This window comes from Schistocerca piceifrons, chromosome 4 (assembly GCF_021461385.2).
Source record: "Schistocerca piceifrons isolate TAMUIC-IGC-003096 chromosome 4, iqSchPice1.1, whole genome shotgun sequence".
In the NCBI taxonomy this organism is placed as follows: Eukaryota; Metazoa; Arthropoda; class Insecta; order Orthoptera; family Acrididae; genus Schistocerca; species Schistocerca piceifrons.
In genome coordinates, this window is record NC_060141.1 from 316,275,654 (window position 1) to 316,300,237 (window position 24,584).

The 24,584-nt window shown below is 40.3% G+C and overlaps 1 protein-coding gene across 1 annotated transcript in view; it reads right to left on the reverse strand.

The window, feature by feature from the left end:
- Positions 1 to 24,584, reverse strand: part of LOC124795465 (methylosome protein 50-like) — a 47,288-nt gene that overhangs the window by 12,460 nt on the left and 10,244 nt on the right. Inside the window, exon 6 of the mRNA XM_047259493.1 lies at positions 148 to 225. Coding sequence (XP_047115449.1) covers positions 148 to 225 — 78 coding nt within the window. The remainder of the gene's footprint in view (positions 1 to 147; positions 226 to 24,584) is intronic.

The following is a 24,584-nucleotide window of genomic DNA, read 5'->3' on the forward strand; positions in this document are numbered from 1 at the left end:
ATCAGTTAGAAAATCTATCATTAACTTCATTTAAAGCTAAAATACTCCTCCCTAATTTGTAGTTTGCACTGAATAAGAAATCTCAACTGATCAAAGTAGTCATAAATTTAATAAAACGGAACACCAAAATTCCGTGAATATACTTACATTTCTGTTGCTGTGTCGCTCTTAAAGTCGAATACTTTTACTTCTGTACTTTCAGCACAGGCTGCCAACAGATCATTGCTGTTATGAAAAAAAAGAAAATCTGAATTTTTGATCAGAGGCAACTTATGATTACATAAAAAGAAATCTTCACTAATGTGGCATTGTGAATAAAACTGAAAAGATTGGTGAATTATGATATGTTTTTACTTCTATGTATTCACTATTTTGAATATTATAAGATACAACAAACACAGATTAAACTATATAAGCTGCTGCATTGCTGTCTTTGTATAACACACACACACACACACACACACACACACACACACACACACACACACACACACACACACACACACACCAGGTAACTCACATTCAGCTTCTTATTCTGATTACTAAATTAAAAAAATAAATGCAGCACACACTATTTCCCCCAGCTCTTCGACAAATCCATTACCACACACCTGGTTTGTTTCAGTAAATCTAGTCTTAAGTTTTAGATTTTAGTTAACCTCAAACCGGGTAGCTCTTATAAGAGCTAGGGTCTGTGTGTGTTTCATTTCTTTGGTGCATTCTGTTGCTGAAATGTATTTTTCTTCAGTTGATGAATTAACCATTTTACACTGCTTCTTGAAACACCAACTAACGGGAGCACCATGCTAGACAATGCATACATTTCGCCTCTTTCCATCTCTTCAGTCTTGGGCATTATCAGAAACAACAGTAGATATATAGATGAATAGTGCCATCTTCACCTTCTTTCTTATAGTAGAAAAGGGCATAACTCATGGAATCTTTTAGATATCTCAGAGTTCTTTTGAGAATTTGGCATTTTTTGGGGTAGCGGTAGGGGATGGTCTTCCATGAAACAACTCCCACAGATTGCTGCCCACTCTGTCTACCAAATCATTTATGTATATAGAGACAACAGCGGTCCTATCACATTTCCCCCCAGGCACTCCAACAATCCCGTTGTGTTCATCAGAGACAAGGGTATAATCAGGAGTGCCCCAGGGAAGTGTGATAAGACTGCTGCTGTTCTCTACATACATAAATGATTTGGCAGGCAGGGTGGGCAGCAATCTGCAGATGTTTGCTGACGATGCTGTCGTGTACTGTATGTTGAAGTTTAGTGACTGTAGGAAGATACAAGACAGACAAAATTTTTAGTTGGTGTGGTGAATGGCAGCTAGCTCTAAATGTGGAAAACTTAAGTTAATGTGGATGAGTAGGGATACAGTATTACTGGTGTTCTGCTTGACACAGTCAAGTCATTTAAATATCTGGGCATAATGTTACAAAGTGATATGAAATGGAACAAGCACGTGAGAACTGGGTACGGAAGGCGAATGATCGACTTCGATCTACTGGAAGGATTTTAGAAAACAGTGATTCACCTCTAAGGGAGACAGTGTGAGTGAGTGTGTGAGACACTGGTCTAACCTATTCTTAAGTGCTGCTCCAGCGTTTGGGATCCGTACCAGGTGGGACTGAAGGAAGAGATTGAAGCAGTCCAATTCAGAGGCGGGCTGCTAGATTTCTTAGCGGTGGGTTCAAAAAATATGTAAGTGTTATGGAGATGCTTCAGGAACCCAAATGGTAATCCCTAGAGGGAAAGCAATGTCCTTTTTGAGAATCACTATTGAGAAAGTTTAGAGAATCAGCATTTGAAGTTGACTGCCAAACGATTCTACTGCCGCCTACATACACTGTGCATAAGGACCACAAAGATAAGAGAAATTAGGGCCAGTGCAGAGGCATACAGACACTGTTTCTCATACCGCTCTATTTGCGAGTGGAACAGGAAAGGAAATTACTAACAGAGGTACAGGGTGCCCCCTGTCACGCACTGTATGGTGGCTTGGAGTCTATGCAGATGTCTGGTTTTACTTTCCAAATACAACAGGTAAGGAAATTAAATAATTTCCTCCTCTCGATTTTCTTTGCTTTTATTCCGCTTTGGAACTAAAGGAGTCTTGTGACCTTGCAGTCAGTTATACCAATTTCCTCCACACGCTGTTCTTGATACAGAAATATTCCATCCTCTGTCTTCACTATTTGTATCTCTATGTATGCATCTAGATTTTCTATCACAGACACTTAAATTTTTCTTCAGTATGTTTTCAGTTTTCTTCAATTCTTTTGCTATTATGATCCTCAACATGCTTAGCTACACAAATTTCTTTTGTTAAATATGTGCTGATCTGATTGATTGAATCTGTCCAGCACCTAGGAAATCTTCCAGTTTTATTCCATCTAAATGGAGTTCATGTACAGAGGTTTATTCAAAACAATTTTTCCAACTTCTTTGTCTTCTTCAGGTATCTTCATGAAAAACACTACATCAAACACTCCTACGGAAATTTTTCTCCACTGCAGAGAAAAAAAAAAAAAAAAAAAAACAGTCTTCATCAACAGATATCTATTACTGGCCTGAATAATTCCTTGAAATCCACATCTCTTCTTATTGACAACCTGACAACCAGCCTGGCCTTATATCAACCACCATCTCTGATTTTAAAGGCCATTTGCTTGTCATTCTCTCTTTCCTATTGCCTCCTTTGGATTTGCCAGCTTCCACACTTTTATCCCGTTTTCTTTATATGGACCATTACCACATTCTCATATTGAAGTAATGATGTTCCATAATCATATTTTAAAGGTTTCTTCAAATTTGATCTATCCCTAAAATTGTATTTTCTTTCTTTATTGCATCCTCTGCCTTATTAACTTACTTCTCCCGTTTCTTTATTTTCATTTTCATTTACTTGATTGTAGTATCGTTTGATACTTCACCAATAACAAGATTTTTCTGTACAGTTTCTTTTGTCACACTCTTCAAATTCAACATCTCCACCTGCTTTCTTCTTTCCGCATCAAACAGTCTGCAACCATTTAGAACATAATTAACAACAATGTACGATTTACTTCTTTCATCTACATGGAAGATGATAAAGAAACTAGTACACCTGCCTAATATCGTGTAAGATCTCCACAAGCATGCTGAAGTGTTGCAACACGACGTGGCATGGATTCTACTGTCTGAAGTAGTGCTGAGGGGACTTTACACCATGAATCCTGCAGGGTTGTCCATAAATCCATAAGAGTATGAGAGAGTGGACATCTCTTCTAAACAGCACATTGCAAGGCATCCCAGATATGTTCAATAATGTTCATGCCTGAGGAGTTTGATTGCCAGTGGAAAGGTTTAAACTTAGTGTTCCTGAAGCCACTCTGTTGCAACTCTGGACACGTGGGGAGTCACATTCTCCTGCTGGAATTGTCCAAGCCTGTCAGAATCCAAAATGGACATGAATGGATGCAGTTGATCATACAGGATGTTTGCGTACGTGTCACCCGTCAGAGTCTTATCTAGACTTACCAGGTGTTCCGTATCTCTCCAACTGCACACGCCCCTAACCATTAGGGGATATAAGCTCAGCCGCAATTTTTGCGAAGAACCTTATGGAGTTCTGAAAGGATATGCTAAAACACGATTGGCGGTGGCGCGTTTGTTGCTGTCAGAAGTAATTTAACTTGTCGCGAAATTGAAGTAGATACTTCCTGTGAGTTAGTATGGGCAGAGGTCATTGTTGGTAACCGGAATAAAATAATAATTGGATCCTTTTACCAACCTCCCAATAAAGATGATACAGTTGCTGAAAGGTTAAAAAAAACTTGAGTTTGATTTCAAACACGTACCCGACTCATACAATAATAGTTGGTGGTGACTAATTTACCATCAATATGCCGGCGAAAATACATGTTTAATTCCAGAGTTAATGGATAAAATATCATCTGAAACTGTGCTAAACACGTTCTATGAAAATTATTTCAGAGCAGTTAGTTCATGAGCCCACGCGAATAGTAAAGGGTTGTGGAAACACACTTCACAACAAATAATCCCGAGTTAATAACGAGCATCAAAACTGATTCAGGGATTAGTGAACGCAGGGTTGTCGTAGCGAGACTGACTACTGTAATCCCTAAATCCTTGAAAAATAAGCAAAAATATACTATTCAAAAAAGCAGATAAAAATTCACTTGACGCCTTCCTGAGTGACAGTCTCCACTCATTCCAAATTAATAAGTGGCTTAAATTCAATGAAATAGTATCGGCAGCAATTGAGAGATTTATACCAAATAAATTAACAAATGATGGAGCTGATCCTCCTTTGTACACAAAACAAGTTAGAACACTGTTGCAGAAACAACGAAACAAACACGCCAAATTTAAACAGACGTAAAATCCCCAAGATTGGCAATCTTTTACAGAAGTTCGAAATTTAGGGCGGACTTCAATGCGAGATGCTTATCACAGTTTCCACAATGAAACTGTCTCGAAACCTGGCAGAAAATCCAAAGAGATTCTGATCGTATGTGAAGTATGTTAGCGGCAAGAAACAATCAATGTCTTCTCTGGGCGATAGCAATGGAGATACTATCGAAGACTGCTGCCAAAGCAGAGTTACTAAACACTGCCTTCCGAAATGCCTTCACAAAATTTCAGAATCCAAATCACGAACAGCTGCCAACATGAGTAACGTAGAAGTAAATATCCTCGCAGTAGTGAAGCAACTCAAGTCACTTAATAAAAGCAAGTCTTCTGGTCCAGACTAAAAACCAATTAGGTTCCTTTCGTAGTATGCTGATGCATTAGCTCCACACTTATCATATGCAACCGTTCGCTCGACGAAAGATCCGTACCCAAAGACTGGAAAGTTGCACAGGTCACACCAATATCCAGGAAAGGTAGTAGGAGTAATCCACTAAATTACAGACCCATATGGTAAACATCAATATCCAGTAGGATTTTGAACATATACTATGTTCAAACATTATGAATTACCTCGAAGAAAACGGTCTACTGACACACAGTCAACATGGGTTTAGAAAACATCATTCCTGTGAAACACAACTAGCTTTTTATTCACATGAAGTGTTGAGTGCCATTGACAAGGGATTTCAGATCGATTCCGTATTTCTGGATTTCCGGAAGGCTTTTGACACTGTGCCATACAAGCGGCTCATAGTGAAATTGTGTGCTTATGGAATATCATCTCAGTTATGTGACTGGATTTCTGTCAGAGAGGTCACAGTTCGTAGTAACTGACAGAAAGTCATCGAGTAAAACAGAAGTGATTTCTGGTGTTCCCCAAGGTAGTGTTATAGGCCCTTTGCTGTTCCTTATATTTGGGAGACAATCTGAGCAGCCGTCTTCGGTTGTTTGCAGATTACGCTGTCATTTATCGACTAATAAAGTCATCAGAAGATCAAAAACTGAAAAACTATTTAGAAAAGACATCTGAATGGTGTAAAAAGGAACTTGTTGAACTTCAGTTACATGATAAATCAGTCTAATCTAAAAGCCGTAAATTCAACTAAATACCTAGGTATTACAATTACAGACAACTTAAATTGGAAGGAACACACAGAAAGTGTTGTGGGGAAGGCTAACCAAAGACTGCGTCTTATTGGGACAATTATAAAGGCGTTTTTTGTTGCGACGGAATCTTCTCACGAATTTCCAATCATCAGCTTTCTCCTCTGAATGTGAAAATATTTTGTTGACACTGACCTACACAGGAAGGAATGATCACCACAATAAAATAAGGGAAATCAGAGCACGTACGAGAAGATACAGGTATTCATTCTTTCCACGTGCTATATGAGATTGGAATAATAGAGAATTATTAAGGTGGTTCGATGAACCCTCTGCCAGGCACTTAAATGTGATTTGCAGAGTATCCATGTAGATTAAAGAGCCTCCACCAGCTTGAATAGTCCCCTACTGACATTCAGGTACACTGATTCATTAGGTTGTCTCCGTACCCATACCCGTCAATTCGCTTGAAATAATTTAAAATGAAACTTGTCCGACCAGGCAACGTGTTTCCAGTCAACAAAACTTCAATGTTGGTGTTGACGAGCCCACACGAGGCATCAAACATTGTGTCTTGCAGTGATCAAAGGTACATCGGTGGGCCTTCGGCTCCGAAACCACCCCATCGATGATGTTTCGTTGAATGGTTCACACGTTGACATTTGTTAATGGCCCAGAATTGAAATCTGCAGCAATTTGTGGAAGGGTTGCACTTCTGTCATGTTGAACGATTCTTCAGTTGTTTGTCCCATTCCTGTATAATCTTTTTCCGGCCACATCGATGTCAGAGATGTGACTTTTTACCGGATTCGTGATAATCACGGTACACTCGTAAATGGTCAAATGGGAAAATGACCACTTTATCACTACCTCGGAGATGCTATGTCCCAACACTCGTGCACCAACTATAACACCACGTTCAAACTCACTCAAATCTTGATAACCTGCCATTGTAGCAGCAGAACCAATCTAACAACTGAACCAGGAACTTTTCTTACATAAGCGTTGCCGGCCGCAATGCTGTATCCTGCCTGTTCACAAATCTCTGTATTTGAATATGAATGCCTATTCCAGTTCCTTTGGCACTTGTGTAGTTTCTGGAAGTGTTCTTTCAACTAGTTTCTAGAAGTGGTCTAAATTTTTGGCAAAAACTCAAGATACAACAGTTTTAATTCTTGACAGACCTGGCCTCCCACTGTTCTGTAGGTTTACTTTGATAGCTGAGCTATCGAATAAACGTGTAGCTGTGTGCACTACTTCTCCCCGTAGCTCTCTGGTCAGTTTGCTGACCACAATCATAGCTCTGGCCTTGTTCATTGTCAGATTTAGTCTCTACTTTCTTTTTTAGTTTAAGAACTATAGTACATTCCTTTTCCTTCACAACAATTCTTAAACTCATGACTTGTGTATTCACCACCTATATCATCATGTCTTTTCTTTTTGACACAGAGTGATTTTTCCACTTTCTAACACTTTTTCTTATGAACACTATAGCCCCTGACATACATCTTACAAGATTTGCTACACAAAAATGAATGAAATCATTTAATACTGTCGTGTAGAATCTGCATCCACTAAATGTTAGGGGGATCTCCCCACAGATATCAACATCTATTATTTCAAGTGGTCTTGTTGCTCTTTCTGTCACAGCAGGAAATGGCTCCCTTGATAGCTTAGCTCTCACACAAGCTTCACACAGTGTTTCTGTTGAACTTAAACTATTTGGATCTCCATCACACATTCTCTTGGTGGAGCACAGTTTGTGCCATTCTCATCCTTCACTTGTCAGTAGTGATTGCACTCCTGGTTTAATTTTCACATTTTGTGCTTTTAAAATGTCGTATATTTATAGACGTGAAAGGAATATTTACTAAAAACAATTATGCAATATTTTTCAATAATGTCTTTGTAAGACATCAGATTTTTACTTAGTTAAGCAACAAACATTACACCCTTGAGAACACAGTTTTCACTTGCGAAATTTCCTGTTGTCACTATTTTCACTGATTTTCCTTGCTCGGCAACTTTCATGGCACTATCATAGTCCTTCATATTTCTTAACTTGCCCACTTCTTTTCTGAATTCTATTTCATTCATATCCAATAAATGAAATGACTCCCCTCTTGTCCTATTCAGTGACAGGATTTTGTTTGGCACTTTCTAATGCTTCACTAAGAGTGCTAATTTTGGGTTGTCTCTGTCAAATGGCTCTGAGCACTATGGGACTTAACTTCTGATGTCATCAGTCCCCTAGAACTTAGAACTACTTAAACCTAACTAACCTAAAGACATCACACACATCCATGCCCGAGGCAGGATTCGAACCTGCGACCGTAGCAGTCGCGCGGTTCCGGACTGAGCGCCTAGAACCGCTAGACCACCGCGGCCGGCTGTCTCTGTCATTAAAATAACAAATTTATTCATGGTTTGTCCTTTTGAACAGAGGACAGGGTTTGAAAGGCCTTTGTTTTGATACCTGAATTTTATTTTTAAAGTACCACATCTTCTGTGGTCATTTTTATTGTACACATAGCAAATTCTTCCTTCTCATGCTTCTTGCAAAATTTCGACATCCATTCACAATTAGGTCCTTTCTTTTATTTTTATTAGAATGGACATCAAAGGCAATATTCTCTTCCTGATTATTACTTTTTAATTGTTCCTCTTCTCCAACGAGCCCTGCAATTAAATTTTCAATAGTCTTCTCACTACTGGGTGACTAATTCTATGCAGGAGAAAAATATTTGAATTCATCTGTTAAAACAGACCATGTGTTTTTGGCTCAACTTGGCTGGCCTGCTTTTGCCTTTATATGTTAACATAAACAGGTACTGTTCGGGGGGTGTGGGGGGGGGGGGGGGGGGGGGGGAGTATATTGTACATGAATTATTTACTGCCTTGAAACTCGCGACAACAGATTTGATCATCACAGCAATTATGAACCTAAACTTGAAAAGTCTGTGGCAGAAAATAAGCATGTGGGTACGTGTGAATGTCTCATAAGGAATCAAGTGTCTGGATAAAACATGGAGTGTCTATAATAAAACAAAAACCAAAGAACAGCACAGCTGCACCAAGACAACACAGCACTCTTAGCAGTCTAACATCACACTAATTAACTTCCGTGCTACACTTGCTCTGTGCACAACCCAGAACATAAGCTTGCCCATATGTGCCGCAAAACGGCTGGCCACTGGGATAGCAGATACTGCTGAAGTAGTCATTATGTCAGCCCCTCAGCGGAAGTGGAGCGTCGGTGTCCAGGATGTGTGGGGAAGCATACTCTGTGTCCAGAGTGAGTCATCTGTGCTGGTAGTTGAGGTTGTGCTTGCAGCAACAAACTGGTTGTCTGTACTGGAGGCAACAGCTGCCCCAGATTGGCTGTGGAAGGTGGTCCTGCACTGTGGAGCAGGAATGCTGGCTTCACCTGTGATGAAGCAAGCTGGAATAATTTTAATTCCTATCTTGTTTTGCCATCTGCCTCTAAATTCTTCTTCCCCTTCTTCTTCTTCTTCTTCTTCTTCTTCTTCTTCTTCTTCAATTTTAACTAATCACCACTAACATATGTGAATATAATCTGCATTTTCATAATAGAGAAAGGTTGACCCTCAGTTTTAAAGATTATAAAAACAGATCTAATTTTTTGCTTAGTTTTATGTAATTGATTTTCTAATTTATTTTGACTATTCCTAGTCAGTAACTTTTGTTATAGGGTGAAATCAGTAATTTTTTTGCAACAAATTCTCTTGTTGACATATAAACAAATATAAATTCTGTAATAATTCTAAACATTTATAAGATGAAATGCTAGTATTGTTAAAGTACCTATTTGGCTCTATTCGAAAATATGTTAACAAAACCAGCCTTGAATTAATTCCAAAGTAATTAACAGTTTTGTCAAAAGTATTGTTTGTGTAATGATATTTGGTAATTTCACGATTTAAACAAATAATTTGGCCCAACTCTTGCAGTAGAAGAAACTGTTAAGACGTAATTTTTCGACGTATTCAGTTGATTTAATGAGTTAAATTTTAGTTGTAACTCCTGTAAATTAAACTCTGAACATTGTGTAGTTTCAGCACCTATTATTGTGATTATATAATAGAGGGAAACATTCCACGCGGGAAAAATATATCTAAAAACAAAGATCATGTAAACTTCCTGGCAGATTAAAACTGTGTGCCCGACCGAGACTCGAACTCTGGACCTTTGCCTTTCGCGGGCAAGTGCTCTACCAACTGAGCTACCGAAACACGACTCACGCCCGGTACTCACAGCTTCACTTCTGCTGTGAGTACCGGGCGTGAGTCGTGCTTCGGTAGCTCAGTTGGTAGAGCACTTGCCCGCGAAAGGCAAAGGTCCCGAGTTCGAGTCTCGGTCGGGCACACAGTTTTAATCTGCCAGGAAGTTTCATATCAGCGCACACTCCGCTGCAGAGTGAAAATCTCATTCTGGAAAGATGATGTAACTTACCAAACAAAAGTGTTGGTATGTTGACACACACACACACACACACACACACACACACACACACACACACACACACACACACACAGTTCAAGCTTTCGCAACCCACAGTTTCATCTTTGTTTATATATATTGCCTTTACAAATGTCTGCACGCGTGCTAGTGTATACCTGTCCTTTTTTCCCCCCTAAGGTAAGTCTTTCCGCTCCCGGGATTGGTATGACTCCTTACCCTCTCCCTTAAAACCCACATCATTTCGTCTTTTCCTCTCCTTCCCTCTTTCCTGATGAAGCAACCGTTTGTTGCGAAAGCTTGAATTTTGCGTGCATGTTTGTGTGTGTATCAACATGCCAGCGCTTTCGTTTGGTAAGTCACATCATCTTTGTATATGTATATAGCCCAATTTTTGGTCACGAGGCAGTCAGTCCAAGGCAGAGTCTCAGACAAGTAACCTGTGCTGGTTTGAACAACAACAACAATGCTTCAATTTAACTGTGAAATAAGTGTTAATTAGGCCATGTGTAAAAACCAATGACAGTGACTGCTCCATATGTACATAATTATTCTTCAAGAACTGAACTTTGTGGTTAGGTGTTGCTGCTCGTAGATGTTCAACAAGAAACTATTGTAGCAGTATATGGAGTTTCACCTGCTAACTATTAATGATGCTTATCAAAAGTTAAACAATAGTGCACTGGCCATATAACTGTATTATTAGGGGGTTGTGAACGGTGAAATTAAAGTACTGTAAAACTTAACTGTGCATATGTCGGCTACATCATTTAAAGTAGTCAGTGTCTGAATCCACACAACCCATTTTTCAGTCAGTACATTGACACTGAGGACAACAATTTAAGAAATAAAAGCAGGTGGCACTGCCACACACCCTACCAACTGAGACCATAGACTGTCCATTCTACAAAATACCTGTAAGGTGTCTAATGGTGCCTTCACTCCTGCCATGCATAGCATGACATGTGTGCACATTTCCAAGTCATGGAGTATGTAAAAATAAGGTGTGTCATGTTGAGAAGCTTGCAATGGATGAGCTCATGCTCTATGTTCATGAAGCTGGCACAAGAGTTCCATTTGGTCCTGTTGGATACAGAGAGTTTGTATCAACGAATTTACTCTACGTCTGTTTTGTACGCTATCCTTGTGCCCAAGAGAATGAATGACAAGGCAGTTGTCTAAGACGTGTCAATACATAATTGCTGCTTCAAAAAACGGTGCCAAGGCTCCAGCATCCCATTACTGGCCAGGTGGCAGCTCATAGCCTTGTGATGCTCATACCCGCAAAACTTGGCAAGATAACTGGACAGTTCTGATTCAAATTGTCATCTCCAATCAATAGTGATATACTGAGGACAACTGAACCTAGCTAACAAGGTAGATGCAGAAGCAGAGGCTACTTCAGCTGTAATATTATCTAGGGGAACTGCTTCTGGCCAGTATGTATACCAACCAATCATTGTGAATAGATATCTGTTGCCGTTTAAGGGCAGCAGTGGCCCCACAACAAAGACGAGAGACTGAAGGTCGGTCATACTCCTGGATGACATAAATCGTGATTGTGATCAAACGCTTGCTTGGGGAATGCTAGTAAAGGGAACGGACGAGGTCTTCCTTTGGAGACGCCGTAGTATAGTTTCACCTCTGTCCCAGGAATGTCAAACAACTGCAGCTGGAGTGATGAACTGGCATCTTCTACGAGTGCATGAAGTTCATCGCCAGCTTGCTGTGCCTGCATCAGTACTGTAAAATCTATATGGCTTGTCACACAGCTGACGCGCAATAAGCAGTCTGCTACAATATTGTCTAAGGCAGATACGTGGTTAATATCTCTGCAAAACTGGGTGACAAACTCCAGCCAGTTGAACAAGAGTGAGGGGTCAAGTTGTGCTGTTCCATCTGAATGAGTAAATATAGTAAACACCCAAGCCTTAATCTGTGGGCGGAAGTGTTTATTTAACAGCTTCATATACTGCCAACAACTCTCATGGATGAAGTGCTCCATTTCGATAGTGATAGCTTCCTTGAAAAGAAAGCTAACACCTGCCAGGCACTTCATGTACTGTTGACACTCTGTGGCAGTAAGTTTGACTCGCATCAACAACCAAAGCTAAGAGCTATGCAGATTCAGATGTGCAAGCAGTGTTTCATTAGCAATATTCTGTTTGATTTTGTCAAAGATGGTGTTCATCTCCTCTGTCCACTGTATCAGACAACTGTCTTTCCTCTTTGCTCCTGCGAGCGCTGGTGTCAGCAGTTCCTGCAATTCGACAGTGAGCAGCAAGTGACAGCCATAGATGTTTAACATACCTAAGAATCTGCATAATTCTTTTATGGAAGAGGACTGACATGTGCATTATGGCACCTACTATTGCTATTTGAGGCAGGGAACCGGCTGACGTGATCTAGTGCCCCAAGAAAGGTGATTTCCGGCAGTCTGAAAACTGCCCTTGGCAGTGTTAAAGACAACACTGTAATTTTCCAGGTGACTAATACCCTCTTGCCAGTGTTTGTAGTGTTGCTCCTTGTCAGCTCAGAACACTAGCACATCATATAGATACGTGAAGCATAATGGAAGGTCTTGGAGGATCAAATCTACAAAACTCAAGTCTGTGCCACAGTACTCAGCCAAAATGTCACTAAAATGCCCTTAAAAAGTCCAAAAGGCCTGAAGGAAGTGTGATCAGTAGCACAAGGTCAACGATATAAAGTCAGTTCGCAATAAAAATATTTCTCTTACTGATAAATCAGATATATGTACAGTATTTAACAAGCATTTTCTGAGCATTGCTGGTGAATTAAATAAAAATTTAGTTTCTACAGGGAATGATATAACTTTCTTGGCAAATGCCTTTCCGAGATGTCTGAAATACTCCTGTGATACATAAAAGAGGGAGATTGAGTCAATAATTAAATCACTAAGACTAAGGACTCTCATGGTTATAACGGAGTGTCTAGCAGAATATTAAAGTACTGTGCTGAACACGTTAGCCCTGTATTTAGCAATATTTGTAATTTTTTCCCTTTAGGAATGGTCAGTTTCCTGAACAATTAAAGTACTCAGTAGTAAATCCACTTTATAAAAAGGGAGAAAGGGACAATGTGGACAATTTTAGACCTATTTCTATGCAATCAGTGTTTGCAAAAGTTATTCAAAAGGCTGTGTATGTAAGGATAATTGATCATTTTATATCACGCGATTTGCTATCAAATGTACAGTGTGGCTTTAGAAGTTGTCAAACACCTGAAAATGCTATATTCTCTTCTTTGTGAGGTACTGGCTGGGTTAAACAAAAAGTTTCGATCACTTGGTATATTTTTTGATTTAACTAAGGCATTTGGTTTTGTTGATCACAAAATATTGCTCCAGAAGTTGGACCATTACAGGATACAGGGAGTAGCTCACAATTGGTTCACCTCTTACTTTAGCAACAGTCAGCAGAAGGTCATTATTCACAATGGTGCGAACAGCTGTGATGTTGGGTCTGAGTTGGGTACTGCCAAGTGGGGGCTGCTCCAGGGATCAGTGTTTAGGCCACTTCTATTCCTTATTCATATAAATGATATACCCTCTAATATTATGGGTAACTCTAAAATATTTCTATAGTAAAAGATGTTGTGTGCAACATTGGCTCAGTTTCAAATAGTGCAGTTTATGACTTAAGTTAATGGCTAGCAGAAAATAAACTAATGCTAAATCACAGTAAGACTCAGTTTTTACAGTTTCTAATACAATTCAACAAAACCTGACATTTTAATTTCACAGAACGGGCAATTGATTAGTGAAACAAGAGTTCAAATTTTTAGGTGTTCAGATAGACAGTAAGCTGTCATGGAAAGCCCACGTTCAGGATCTTGTTTAAAGACTTAATACTACCATTTTTACTACTCTAACTGTATCTGAAGTGAGTGATTGTTTGACACAAAAATTAGTCTACTTTGGTTATTTGCATTCGTTTATGTCATACCGTATTTTATTTTGGGGTTACTCTTCCCATTCTAAAAGGATACTTTTGGCTCAAACAGGCTGTTCAGGCAATAAGTGGTGCAAGTTCGCGAACCTCTGGACGATCCCTGTTCATGAGTCAGGGGATTTTGACATTGGCCTCTCAATATATATATATATATATTCCTTATTGTCATTTCTTGTTAACAATATTGGCTTATTCCCAAGAATAAGCAGCTTACACTCAGTTAACACTCTGCAGAAAAACCTGCATTTGGATCGACTTCCTTAACTCTTGTGCAGAAACGCATGCAATATATTGCTGCATCCATTTTCAATGGGCTACCACTTTAATTCAAATATCTTAGCAGTAATCCATGCACTTTCAAATCTAAACTAAGAGTTTCCTCATGGGTAACTCCTACTCTGTGAAGGGGTTCCTTGAAAAATTAAGCTGATTCTTATTTTATTGTTGACTGCGTTTACTTAATCCTATGGACTGACTTTTTTCGGGTTCATAAACATTAATTTTTATCTGTTATTACTTTTATGTCGTAATTTTATGTACCGACATGTTCCATGACCTTTGAGGTTTGCTCCTCAATTTGATCCCATGGAACTTGACGTGTAAAAAGAAAACTACAGAGGGTTGTGCCATGCAGAGTGTGGTTGTAATCTTGTAGCAGTGGCACGAGATATCTGATCAGGTACCATTCTTGCATTTAGTGCATGGTACTCTCCGCAAGGGCACCAAACCCCATTCTTTTCAGGCACAAGGTGCAAAGCTGAGGACCATGAACTGCTGATGGTCTGATAATGCCTTCATGCGCCAAGGTGCTAAATTCTACTTCTGCTATGGCCAAGCCTATCGGGCACCAGAAGTCTCATCCTGCACGAGACGGGCAGTCCAGGTGTTGTATGTGCAATATCTGTTTCGGAAGTGCTTGGCGGCCTGGTTATGTTTGGGTAAAGGGTAAGCAGGATGATGTACTCACCCTTGTGCACAGACTACCTTCACACCTTGTCAAGTGGTACTGCGGTGGAATCTGGTAGCAGCAAGTCTGGTGATACTGTCAACCAGCCGAGCATTTACCACATCAGGCAGAAGGTTGTAGTGAGCCAAAAGATAAGAGCCAATGGAGTTCCATGCGCTCGTAGTCCTAGATTCATTTCCAAACTCCATCCCATTCGTAGCTATGGCTGAGCTGTTTGCTGCCGTTAAGAGTGCTGTGGATGGTCCGCAGCAATGTCTCTGAAATCGTGGGAGAATGCTCAAGTCAGATTCAGTATCAATGAGAAACTTCAAACCAGAGCTGCAATCAGTAATAAACAGGCACTTTGATGATGATGGGCCACCACCTACCTCTAGGACTGCCTTCTGTGGGCATTTAAAATAGCTACATGGTGTGGTACATTTCCATGCTTGCTCTCTGAACCACTAATGGTACCAACACACCAGCTGTTCTCAACAAGATGATTCGGTACTGCTGGTAGGCCGACTCCTAGAAGTCGGCTACAGTGCCTGCAGCAGTAGTCTTCTGAACTGTTTGGTGACAATAACTTGCTGAGCTGGGCACACAGTAGCTTGACTTTGGTCACAAGGGAATCATAATCGGCATGCGCTACAGGCATCTGTGGTGCCGTGGTACTATAGCGCTGCACTAACCTGTGCTGGAACAATTACTTCTTGCATGCTATCAGCCAGTTCCTATACTACATCCAATGAGATATCATTCCAAGTTGCTATTATTGCCTTAACTTGCAGCAGTAGCCTGCAGCTTCACAGAGTGCACAGAAAAATCTGCAACCATGATTAGTATCCACCTTACTGTGAAGGTGCTGTAAATACCATGAGGGTTTTAGATGATCTAGGTCCTCTTTTTATGAGGACCTGAAATGTCTGGTGCTCTTGTCAAGCTGCAACTTGCTGTATCAGCTCCGATTTTAGCTTAGCATATGATTTTTCCTGTGGTAGCACAGTGATAATGTCCTACACTTCAGCTGCATAGTGATTATCCAATTGGCTCACTGCAAATGTAAATTGTTGTGCCTGCAGTAACTCCTGCACAAACCATAGGACTAGGTTACAAGGCCAGAATGGAGGTTGGCCGACAGCCAGACAGGAAACATTCAGTTCTTCACACATTTCACTATATGTTAAATGAATAAACTGATCTTGTACTCTTTTCATAGTTTTCCACTCAAGAATGCACCTGGGTCATCACTTGTCAATTTTAGGCTCCATCTGGATGGCTGACATTTGCCTTTACATGCTCTATTACCATAAAACAGGTAATGTTCTGGAGGGAACAATTTAGTTGGATGCTGAAATTATTCGCTGCCTTGAAAATCACAATACAACCAATTTGATTACCACAGCAATCCCGAACAAAAACTCGAAAAATTTGACAAAGTAAGTGTGTGGGTAAGTGCAAATTTCTCATAAGGAACCTATATAATACAAAAACAAAAAACAGCACAGTTGCACTGACACGGGAATGGTCAAATAAGACATGCCGAAACCTACCCTGAATTTTTTTACACAGGAAGAAGACAATGAAAGAAATGCACTGCCAAAATTTTAGCTGCTAAGAGGCACAGCATGTATTTTGTAAAAAATGTTGAAGTTACACATTTTTACCATGCGAAGAACAGCAGTTTGTACAGCCCTGCCCACTTAGGGTGCAAATTGGCAAATCATTCACGCAGCACCGGAGTTCACGGACACTATTTTCAATAATCTAAAGCCGGTTTACAATGGAGCGAATGGAAGTGAACACCTGCATGAGCATTTGCAGAAAATTCACTATCATGCGTTTATATATGGGTAGAATCGTTATACTAGCAGGAACGGAAGATAACACGAGGTAGCGAACATTGCCTATGAACGCTGTTTGGTGGAATTCTCTTTTGCTTATGCTCATTTGCTCCTGTGAAAATCTGGCTTCAACCATACAAACATTTAATAACTTCATATCGACAGCACAATTCTTGTGCATGTAATTCTGATGAAGGTGGCTAGCAGAGAAAATAAAATCATGGCTATGTTTAATGTCACAGATGACTTCCATCCATGAGGACTTAATTTGTTGAAATTAAATTCGTCTTGCAGTACTACATTTTATAACAATTCCTGTACGACATTTCTTATAATGATGTTTGAATGTTGTACATTTGACTATCCTGAAGTCATCACAAAAATGGGAAGTGTCTATTAAATGACAAAAACAGTTTTCTTCCACCAGGCACATTGGACAAAGGAAAAATTGATGCAGTCAGACACTTCGCAGTAACCACTAGTTTTACTTATACAGAACTGGGATGTAGTCAGAAATGATCCCAACCATTGTTCTGCATATTGCGCTGCATACCAGGCATACTTGATCAAATAAATTCGTTAGGCGTGGTGAAGAAAACTGGTAATGTGCAAATGACTGGAGATTAAGAATACTGTTCCACTGATAAACCCGAAATGAGAGAGACATGTCAGAAAATATGTTGCCCGAATTTCCTGAAAAATGCTTTCCACTGTCGAAAAAGTGCTTTATCGCACTAGTAGTTCCAGGCAGAATCCACATTACACCTACAGATTTTTCATTGTCCTCCACAAAAACAGACGTGTCATGTCCAGACCACGATTCCAACAAAAGAAATGAATTAGATCCTCCACAAAAACAGACGTGTCATGTCCAGACCACGATTCCAACAAAAGAAATGAATTAGAGTCTGCAGCTGGTCGGAATACGTTCCAACGTAAATGTTGGAAATTATTCCTTCCCACTTTTCCAGATTTTGATAAGTTGATTACAATATATTTGCAACTGAACAGTCCATTTTTTTAAAATTTTTGGTCGTAATTTACCCTGCAGTTCTTGCAGACAGACATTTGCGGAAACTGAAAACCACTCATACTTATCACTGGCATTATCCTACATGAATGTATCATTGCATTCATTGATTGGACAACCGACTGTCTTTTCACCCTGAAATGATAGAAGTATGGTGTGCACACAGTTCTTTCATGAAAGTTGACTGATCAGCATTGTAAACAGCAGTTGGGGGGGTAACAGTAAGTTTTGTCTTAATATCGGCTATGAATTTATCTATAGGATTGTTTGTCACTGACAGCTGTTCTACATGTTTACATGACAAACTTGGTAATTTTGTTACTTCCTATTCTGTACAATTTCTTGAACCTGTGAAGCCAGGTCAATGAAGCCCGAGAATTAGCAATGTTCATGCCACAAGCAATTCTGAGGGCCCAGTCTTATATCTCCATTGGCAACAGTCCATAGCCTCTCACGAACAGTTCTAAATCTTTCAAACAGTTTTTCATCCATATTGTTTCGGGTTTCCGTTTGGCACATATTTCTTATTTCATGTAATTCATTCTTCCATTTTTACAGTCCATGCGCCGATTTTACAAAACAAAAACGCCTTTGCACACTGCGTAACATCAAGCGTTTTTTCCCCTCCTTCGTTTAACCAGTATTTCACTGCCTTTTCTTTGTCACTGAAAGCTGTTACTGTATTTTTTTTAAGGCTTGGAAGGTATTTTTATTCAGAAATGTTACTGGCACAGCCGACATCTGAGCCACAATTATTGGAATCTTCACAGTTATTTGCCATTTCTACCGTATACACAATTTCAAACAAAATGTCGATATCATTCGAATGAATGTCAAGGAAATCAACTAACAAATGACACATATCATATGTACATCCTCAAAAGAAGTAGGCGATTTCAGTTGTAAACCATGTTTTTCATATTTCACCACTCCTAAATTGAGAACATTAATTTGATTCCATACTACGGTGAAATTGGAAGGGAAAATAAAGAGGTACTATTAGCAGGCATGCCTTATGAAAGCACAATAAATTTTAATTCAACTTTATCTGTATGGTCAATACTTACCAATGCTGCAAAAAGCAACTGATAATTCGTAATAGATGTTATACAAATGTACTGCCGACCTCGAGAAAGAGAGAGAGAGAGAGAGAGAGAGAGAGAGAGAGAGCTGCAGCACCAGCAGGGGTGTACATTTCTACCACCGCCTGGCATACTACAAATTTGGAAATTTTCAGATATTTTTTTAATACTTGCAGTGCCTCTTAGCAACTAAAATTTTGTAGAAGATTTCAGGGTAGGTTTCAACATGTGTTATTGGACCCTTCCCTTGTGAGACCCAACACTGTGTTCCTAGCATTTGAGCACCATACCAATTTCTGCACTGCACTTGCTATGCACAACACACAACGTAACACTGCCAACACATACCGGGGAACTGCTGGCCGAGGTTATAGCAGACACTGCCGAATTTGTCACAACAGTACTCCGAGTAGGATTATAGTTTCCAACATCTTTTCTGCCTTTCAGACAATTCAGTTCAAATGTCCTATTCTGCAATGCCATTATATTACTAGTCTAGTTTTATCATGTTTAGAACTATAAAATTATTTAAGTAACAGCCAAGATCTTTGAGAAAAATCGCTTTTGTGTATTGCTTAAAGTTTATTGGACATAACCTTGGAAGTTTCACAAGACATGTGGCCTGATGTTTTTGTCAATTGCCCTCCACATATAATGCTATGCCTTTGTCTTTTTATGCTGTTTCGCATTCTTCAAGCAATTCAGTTCCATCCACAATATCAGAGAGATCTCAAATTTTCTAATTTCAACACCCACATGACATAACCTGTTGTATTTCCACATTTCTGCACACTGGCAACTTCTTCAGGGATCACTGTCACCGCCTGGTTGCAGTGGGATACCAGCAGTCATGGCTGCTATGCCTCCCCTACTATTTCTTTTGGTCACTGGTACGTTTCTTCTGTTTTCGTTGTCACCAGCTGAGGTTAGCCCTCTTCAAAATTTTGGCTTCTATACTGACTGAGGCAGTCAGCTGTCATGGGCACTCGAGAGGCCCAGGCTTAAATACTTCAGGCACGGACAACGCTGTGAGCAGCTTAGGCTGTGTTTGCATTGCAGTCAGCGTGGCCACGGTTGGCAGCAGGGCCTCAAATACTCTCTGCAGTGTCTCAGCTAGACGTGTCACCTTTTTTTGAGCACTGCAGAGTGTGAGACGACAACTGCAGCTAGGTCACTTGTTCGCACTGGGTGCTGCATGGCGGCTGGGTGCAGCTGAGGTGTGGTCATAGTGTTGCCACTCCTCCTGCTTTCCACCATGTTGCCTGCTTCTGCTCTGCATGCCGTCCTCCTTGGTGGGTCGGCTCGCTGATCTGGTGTGCCCTCCCAGACACACTTCACGACACAGATGCGCCTTCTCAGATTGCCATTTGCTTATGGGCCACAGGCGTTGTTCTCGCTGGTCAGTGTCATCTTTACATGGGCCTGCCTTGTCATTGCCTGCATGCCTGGACACGAACAGTGGAAAGACTATCCGGCTGTCTGCTTGGGCGGCAGCTTGCTGCATTGGCGTGTTACTGCGGCTATTTTAACTTCACAGCCTCTGTAACTCACCGTGTGCGGACCGCTGCAGTTTGCACTCTTGGGTGTGCGCGTCTGGATATGAGCAGTGCCCGCTGGCATGGTTCTTGGCACATTTTGCACATGCCCCTGGAAAGGAGCAGTGGCAAGTCTCATGCCCCACCTATTGGCAGCAGAAACACTTCACCATCCCCTTCTGCTTCAATGATCCACTGACCTTTGGGTTGGCCGCCCACTTGAGCTTTAAGAAATGTCTGTTCTCAAGTGTGTCGGCTGTGATGACCGACAGCAATAACATCCCCTCGTATGTGACACAGGATTTGATGCATGTTACTTTACACACATCAAATTTCATGTCAGTCAGCTCCTTCTTCAGGAATTCAGGGCCTGTTGAATTGGGGAAGCCCTTGCATATGACCTTCAAAAGTTTTTCTGGAAGCGAGGCACACAAGTACCAGTGGATCACTCACACTGATGCCTCTGCCAGCACATCCGGTAGTCTGCTGACTTTACAACCTGAAGTCTCACCAGGTTTTCTCGCGCAGCCCTTACTATGTCGTCAACACAGTCCACTTATTCAGGAGCTGCAGGAATCCTCAGTAGTCCTCCTCCACTTGTAGTACAATGAGAAGCAACCACCTGTCCGGCTGACTGTTGTTGCTGGGTGGGAGTTGGCAGAATCTTCTGTGTAGGGTGGCCGCCTTAGGCATCGGTATCACTCCCCTGCTGCTCTGTCATATCTTCTTCCATCAACATGTTGAAACGGTTGGCAGTTTATGTAGACCATGGGGAGGGGGAGTAGCTGGCCTTGCTGCTCGCTTTGACTAGAAAAGGAAAGCCCCGCCATGCTGTTGTCAGCTATGGTGCCCTTTTTGCTGCCTGTAGTTGAGACAGTGGTCTATCTCTTCTTCTTGGATGCCTTCTTTTGGATGCCTGTCTGCACCACATCTGACCTCTTGCGCCGCTCGCCATCGAGGCGGAACAGCACGCTGGCAGTTTTGCGATGCTTGCACTCTGCAGTTGGAAGCGTGCTTAGTGCTGGGTTGTGCACCAGTGGGTCTTCATCACTGGACAAGTCTTCCATCTGTTAAGTCCAATGCAGGCAGTGTCAGTGTAGCAGGCAAGAGAGAAGGCTCCACCTGACAACGGTCTGCCACATCCAACTCTTCTGTCATCATATGCGAATGGCCAGATAAAGCCTGTTCGGAAGCAGGCTCAACCAAGCAGTGACCCACCACCCCACCCTTCGGAAGATGTGTGCCAGGTCGCATCCGTGAGTCGTCACAGTGGAGCGACAGCATTAGTACATCTGTTCTCTACTGCACCGAGCGTGCGACTCGTGATACTTATTTTGCTCATTTCACTTTATATATTATAAGACACTGACTAAACTAAGTAAGTTGTTATATTGCCGTCTTCATAAAACACAGACCAAGAATATTTTACACACACACACACACACACACACACACACACACACACACACACCTTATTCTGGCTTCCAAATTAAAGAACTGTATTTTTACCAACTCTTCAACATTTTCCGCAGATTACCATGAAAGCATGAAAGTTTAAGCATCAACTCTTAGTGAGAACAACATGAAAAGAATAGATTGCTACTCACAACATAGAGGCATTGAGTCACAGACATTGTGCCTGTCTGCGGCAGCTGAACTTTTAAGCTTTTGAAAAGCTTCCATGTTTAGCAGTCTCTTCATTGTGCTTGTCTGTAACTTGATGGTTCCTCTATGTGGTAAGTAGCCATCTATCCTTTTCACATTGTTATTCCATCCTGGACTATCAACTGTTGATGAGATTTCTTTGTTCAAACTTTCAAGCAACGCAACTTCAGTGTCAGCTAGTTTAAGATATCAGAAGCACATTTCACAGAAATTCTGAAACATCACACATTGTAAACAAATTTTAGAATGGGAGTAGGGGGCGGGGGGGGGCATCAACACGCAGAGGGCTTAGCTAAGATTGAGATAACATAGTTGAGACTTCACACAGTCAAAAAAGCCTTGCAGATTTACTGCATTCCCTATATAGATACCTCATGACAAAAGAAATACAAAGATTCATTTGACAATGCTATTACATTAGCTGTTATGTATAGCAATATGCCATAACTTCAGACAACAGTACAGTGTAGAATACATTACTGTTCACACGTAGATTTGAACATAGTGAAATATATTTATTGTGAAAGGGGCAAATATATAAAACTAGCAAATAAAGATTCTAGAGATCTTTTAAATATTAAATCTATTACATAAAAATGTTAATGTTCATTTGCTCAAAACTGTAGCTCCGAAAGTTCTTCATCAATTCCTTTGAAATTTTAACAAGTTGCATTCTAATATTCACGAGGTCTCTGACACCTACTGGAGCACCATATCATATAAATAAAATACAAGAATAAAATTGTTATACATACAGAGTGTATTAGTTTAATAAATCACAGCTGCAAAATACTAACGCGAATTCTTTACAGACGAATGGAAAAACTGGTAGAAGCCGACCTCGAGGAAGATCAGTTTGGATTCCGTAGAAATGTTGAAACACGTGAGGTAATACTGACCTTACGACTTATCTTAGAAGAAAGATTAAGAAAAGGCAAACCTACGTTTCTAGCATTTGTAGACTTAGAGAAAGCTTTTGACAATGTTAACTGGAATACTCTCTTTCAAATTCTGAAGGTGGCAGGGGTAAAATACAGGGAGCGAAAGGCTATTTACAATTTGTACAGAAACCAGATGGCAGTTATAAGAGTCTAGGGGTATGAAAGGGAAGCAGTGGTTGGGAAGGGAGTGAGACAGGGTTGTAGCCTATCCCCAATGTTATTCAATCTGTATATTGCGCAAGCAATAAAGGAAACAAAAGAAAAATTCGGAGTAGGTATTAAAATCCATGGAGGAGAAATAAAAACTTTCAGGTTCGCCGATGACATTGTAATTCTGTCAGACAGCAAAGGACTTGGAAGAGCAGTTGAACGGAATGAACAGTGTCTTGATAGGAGGGTATAAGATGAACATCAACAAAAGCAAAACGAGGATAATGGAATGTAGTCAAATTAAATCAGGTGATTCTGAGGGAATTAGATTAGGAAATGAGACACTTAAAGTAGTAAAGGAGTTTTGCTATTTAGGGAGTAAAATAACTGATGATGGTCGAAGTAGAGAGGATGTAAAATGTAGACTGGCAATGGCAAGGAAATCGTTTCTGAAGAAGAGAAATTTGTTAACATCGAGTATAGATTTAAGTGTCAGGAAGTCGTTTCTGAAAGTATTTATATGGAGTGTAGCCATGTATGGAAGTGAAACATGGACGATAACTAGTTTGGACAAGAAGAGAATAGAAGCTTTCGAAATGTGGTGCTACAGAAGAATGCTGAAGATTAGATGGGTAGATCACATAACTAATGAGGAGGTATTGAATAGAATTGGGGAGAAGAGGAGTTTGTGGCACAACTTGACAAGAAGAAGGAACCCGTTGGTAGGACACGTTCTGAGGCATCAAGGGATCACAAATTTACCATTGGAGGGCACCATGGAGGGTAAAAATCGTAGAGGGAGACCAAGAGATGAATACACTAAGCAGATTCAGAAGGATGTAGGTTGCAGCAGGTACTGGGAGATGAAGCTTGCACAGGATAGAGTAGCATGGAGAGCTGCATCAAACCAGTCTCTGGACTGAAGACCACAACAACAGAGTGATTCATGAAGATATGCAAATTTTTAATACGTTACTCTGCAAATAAAACTAAAGAAAAAAGCTCATATAAACATAGGTCGCCAAATTTTAGTTACAGAGTAATGGCTAACAAAAGATTTTGCCTGAAAATTATCAACTTCATTAATATGAAACCATCGCAAAAGTGTAAGAGGTTAAAGAAAACCAATTTCAATTTATTTAGTTGTTATTGGTCTGGTGACTAATAAAACATGCCCCAGACATGTATTTGCAGTAGTTTTCCAGAATATCCAGAAAAGCAAAGAAGTAATTTCGTAAAATTTTTAATTTATTAACTACTTGGCCCAATTTGTTTTTAATTCCAGACAATTACACAAAGTTTTCAACAGAAGTTAGAGAATTTTGGAAAAATGATGGTAATAACGTTGACTGAAACTGTATGATAGATAATTGCTTTTATTAATTTATGTTGAACTACAACAGATACT